Genomic DNA, 5,000 nt, shown 5'->3' with positions numbered 1-5,000 from the left:
CATTTGAACACATCATGATTACATTATATTTGACCTTTGCCCCATACAATTTTTTGCTGAATAGAGCCTGAACGCATCATAATGTAACTTAATGCAATCTCCGCTAGCCAAGCAGGACTGAGCTGCCCATCGGCTGATAACAGCTAACAGCTAACAGCTAACAGCTAACAGCTAACAGCTAACGTTAACCAGCTCTTCTTCTGCCGATTTCAACATGGATTTTATGCACACAATGTGGCAACATCAGGAAGAAATCGGTGGACCAGCCTCCAATCAGGAACACCCCCGGCATTGTGTCGGGGTCGAATCGGATCAAAATTTGCCCAAATATCATCCAGCGTGGGGCCAGCGTGACCTCCTAAAGTCAGAGAAACGCTCCACGCGAGGGAAGCATGTCTGTTCTCACCTTGTAGGAGGTGCAGTCACAGCCGGGCTCCTCCACCTGCACCAGGATGAAGGCGTGCAGGAAGTTGGAGGCGATCATGTCGGGGACAAAAGGCGTGGCCTCCTCCTGGAACACTACCGCAACAATGTCGTTTCCTATGTGGCGTTTCCTCTGCAGCTGGAGGAGAAGGTGAGGTCACGCTAACGTTGTGTCACATGTGCCACGTCATGAGATGCCACTTTGTTTTATGTTGTTTTGTTATATATGTTATACTGCCGTGCGTCTCCCTGCCGTGCGTCTCCCTGCCGTGCGTCTACCGGCCGTGCGTCTACCTGCCGTGCGTCTACCTGCCGTGATTCTACCGGCCGTGCGTCTACCGGCCGTGCGTCTACCTGCCGTGCGTCTACCTGCGTCTACCTGCTGTACGTCTACCTGCCGTGCGTCTACCTGCCGTGCGTCTCCCTGCCGTGCGTCTCCCTGCCGTGCGTCTACCTGCCGTGCGTCTCCCTGCCGTGTGTCTCCCTGCGTCTACCTGCCATGCGTCTATCTGCTGTGCGTCTACCTGCCGTGCGTCTACCTGCCGTGCGTCTACCTGCCGTGCGTCTACCTGCCGTGCGTCTACCTGCGTCTACCTGCCGTGCGTCTCCCTGCCGTGCGTCTCCCTGCCGTGCGTCTACCGGCCGTGCGTCTACCGGCCGTGCGTCTCCCTGCCGTGCGTCTACCTGCGTCTACCTGCTGTACGTCTACCTGCCGTGCGTCTACCTGCCGTGCGTCTCCCTGCCGTGCGTCTACCTGCCGTACGTCTACCTGCCGTACGTCTACCTGCGTCTACCTGCCGTGCGTCTCCCTGCCGTGCGTCTCCCTGCCGTGCGTCTACCGGCCGTGCGTCTACCGCCGTGCGTCTCCCTGCCGTGCGTCTACCGGCCGTGCGTCTACCGGCCGTGCGTCTCCCTGCCGTGCGTCTACCTGCGTCTACCTGCTGTACGTCTACCTGCCGTGCGTCTACCTGCCGTGCGTCTCCCTGCCGTGCGTCTACCGGCCGTGCGTCTACCGGCCGTGCGTCTCCCTGCCCTGCGTCTACCTGCGTCTACCTGCCGTACGTATACCTGCCGTACGTCTACCTGCCGTACGTCTACCTGCGTCTACCTGCTGTGCGTCTACCTGCCGTGCGTCTACCTGCCGTGCGTCTACCTGCCGTTCGTCTACCTGCCGTGCGTCTACCTGTGTCTACCTGCCGTGCGTCTCCCTGTGTCTACCTGCCGTGCGTCTACCTGCCGTGCGTCTACCTGCCATGCGTCTACCTGCCGTTCGTCTACCTGCCGTGCGTCTACCTGTGTCTACCTGCCGTGCGTCTACCTGTGTCTACCTGCCGTGCGTCTCCCTGCCGTGCGTCTACCTGCCGTACGTCTACCTGCCGTACGTCTACCTGCCGTACGTCTACCTGCGTCTACCTGCCGTGTGTCTCCCTGCCGTGCGTCTCCCTGCCGTGCGTCTACCGGCCGTGCGTCTACCTGCCGTGCGTCTACCGGCCGTGCGTCTCCCTGCCGTGCGTCTACCTGCGTCTCCCTGCCGTGCGTCTACCTGCGTCTACCTGCTGTACGTCTACCTGCCGTGCGTCTACCTGCCGTGCGTCTCCCTGCCGTGCGTCTACCTGCGTCTACCTGCTGTACGTCTACCTGCCGTGCGTCTACCGGCCGTGCGTCTCCCTGCCGTGCGTCTACCTGCGTCTACCTGCTGTACGTCTACCTGCCGTGCGTCTACCTGCCGTGCGTCTCCCTGCCGTGCGTCTCCCTGCCGTGCATCTACCGGCCGTGCGTCTACCGGCCGTGCGTCTCCCTGCCCTGCGTCTACCTGCGTCTACCTGCCGTACGTATACCTGCCGTACGTCTACCTGCCGTACGTCTACCTGCGTCTACCTGCTGTGCGTCTACCTGCCGTGCGTCTACCTGCCGTGCGTCTACCTGCCGTTCGTCTCCCTGCCGTGCGTCTACCTGCCGTGCGTCTCCCTGCCGTGTGTCTCCCTGCGTCTACCTGCCATGCGTCTATCTGCTGTGCGTCTACCTAACGTGCGTCTACCTGCCGTGCGTCTACCTGCCGTGCGTCTACCTGCCGTGCGTCTACCTGCGTCTACCTGCCATGCGTCTCCCTGCCGTGCGTCTACCTGCCGTGCGTCTACCTGCCGTACGTCTACCTGCGTCTACCTGCCGTACGTATACCTGCCGTGCGTCTACCTGCCGTGCGTCTCCCTGCCGTGCGTCTACCGGCCGTGCGTCTACCGGCCGTGCGTCTCCCTGCCCTGCGTCTACCTGCGTCTACCTGCCGTACGTATACCTGCCGTACGTCTACCTGCCGTACGTCTACCTGCGTCTACCTGCCATGCGTCTATCTGCTGTGCGTCTACCTAACGTGCGTCTACCTGCCGTGCGTCTACCTGCCGTGCGTCTACCTGCCGTGCGTCTACCTGCGTCTACCTGCCATGCGTCTCCCTGCCGTGCGTCTACCTGCCGTGCGTCTACCTGCCGTACGTCTACCTGCCGTACGTCTACCTGCGTCTACCTGCCGTGCGTCTCCCTGCCGTGCGTCTCCCTGCCGTGCGTCTACCGGCCGTGCGTCTACCGGCCGTGCGTCTCCCTGCCGTGCGTCTACCTGCGTCTACCTGCTGTACGTCTACCTGCCGTGCGTCTACCTGCCGTGCGTCTCCCTGCCATGCGTCTACCTGCCGTACGTCTACCTGCCGTACGTCTACCTGCGTCTACCTGCCGTGCGTCTACCTGCCGTACGTCTACCTGCCGTACGTCTACCTGCGTCTACCTGCCGTGCGTCTCCCTGCCGTGCGTCTCCCTGCCGTGCGTCTACCGGCCGTGCGTCTACCGGCCGTGCGTCTCCCTGCCGTGCGTCTACCTGCGTCTACCTGCTGTACGTCTACCTGCCGTGCGTCTACCTGCGTCTACCTGCCGTGCGTCTCCCTGCCGTGCGTCTCCCTGCCGTGCGTCTACCGGCCGTGCGTCTACCGGCCGTGCGTCTCCCTGCCGTGCGTCTACCTGCGTCTACCTGCTGTACGTCTACCTGCCGTGCGTCTACCTGCCGTGCGTCTCCCTGCCGTGCGTCTACCGGCCGTGCGTCTACCGGCCGTGCGTCTCCCTGCCCTGCGTCTACCTGCGTCTACCTGCCGTACGTATACCTGCCGTACGTCTACCTGCCGTACGTCTACCTGCGTCTACCTGCTGTGCGTCTACCTGCCGTGCGTCTACCTGCCGTGCGTCTACCTGCCGTTCGTCTACCTGCCGTGCGTCTACCTGTGTCTACCTGCCGTGCGTCTCCCTGTGTCTACCTGCCGTGCGTCTACCTGCCGTGCGTCTACCTGCCATGCGTCTACCTGCCGTTCGTCTACCTGCCGTGCGTCTACCTGTGTCTACCTGCCGTGCGTCTACCTGTGTCTACCTGCCGTGCGTCTCCCTGCCGTGCGTCTACCTGCCGTACGTCTACCTGCCGTACGTCTACCTGCCGTACGTCTACCTGCGTCTACCTGCCGTGTGTCTCCCTGCCGTGCGTCTCCCTGCCGTGCGTCTACCGGCCGTGCGTCTACCTGCCGTGCGTCTACCGGCCGTGCGTCTCCCTGCCGTGCGTCTACCTGCGTCTACCTGCTGTACGTCTACCTGCCGTGCGTCTACCTGCCGTGCGTCTCCCTGCCGTGCGTCTACCTGCGTCTACCTGCTGTACGTCTACCTGCCGTGCGTCTACCGGCCGTGCGTCTCCCTGCCGTGCGTCTACCTGCGTCTACCTGCTGTACGTCTACCTGCCGTGCGTCTACCTGCCGTGCGTCTCCCTGCCGTGCGTCTCCCTGCCGTGCATCTACCGGCCGTGCGTCTACCGGCCGTGCGTCTCCCTGCCCTGCGTCTACCTGCGTCTACCTGCCGTACGTATACCTGCCGTACGTCTACCTGCCGTACGTCTACCTGCGTCTACCTGCTGTGCGTCTACCTGCCGTGCGTCTACCTGCCGTGCGTCTACCTGCCGTTCGTCTACCTGCCGTGCGTCTACCTGTGTCTACCTGCCGTGCGTCTCCCTGTGTCTACCTGCCGTGCGTCTACCTGCCGTGCGTCTACCTGCCGTGCGTCTACCTGCCGTGCGTCTACCTGCCGTTCGTCTACCTGCCGTGCGTCTACCTGTGTCTACCTGCCGTGCGTCTACCTGTGTCTACCTGCCGTGCGTCTCCCTGCCGTGCGTCTACCTGCCGTACGTCTACCTGCCGTACGTCTACCTGCGTCTACCTGCCGTGTGTCTCCCTGCCGTGCGTCTCCCTGCCGTGCGTCTACCGGCCGTGCGTCTACCTGCCGTGCGTCTACCTGCCGTGTGTCTACCTGTGTCTACCTGCCGTGCGTCTGCCTGCCGTGCGTCTGCCTGCCGTGCGTCTGCCTGCCGTGCGTCTACCTGCCGTGCGTCTGCCTGCCGTGCGTCTCCCTGCGTCTACCTGCCATGCGTCTATCTGCTGTGCGTCTGCCTGCCGTGCGTCTGCCTGCCGTGCGTCTGCCTGCCGTGCGTCTGCCTGCCGTGCGTCTGCCTGCCGTGCGTCTGCCTGCCGTGCGTCTACCTGCCGTGCGTCTGCCTGCCGTGC

General features: G+C 63.4%; 1 protein-coding gene across 1 annotated transcript in view; it reads right to left on the bottom strand.

Moving 5' to 3' along the window:
- Nucleotides 1-5,000, bottom strand: part of LOC115018912 (rap1 GTPase-activating protein 2-like) — a 20,378-nt gene that overhangs the window by 5,975 nt on the left and 9,403 nt on the right. The window contains 1 exon segment of the mRNA XM_029448172.1: nucleotides 407-562. Coding sequence (XP_029304032.1) covers nucleotides 407-562 — 156 coding nt within the window.

The sequence above is a fragment of the Cottoperca gobio genome, chromosome 14, assembly GCF_900634415.1.
Source record: "Cottoperca gobio chromosome 14, fCotGob3.1, whole genome shotgun sequence".
NCBI lineage: Eukaryota > Metazoa > Chordata > Actinopteri > Perciformes > Bovichtidae > Cottoperca > Cottoperca gobio.
This window is presented reverse-complemented; position numbering and strand designations above follow the sequence as displayed.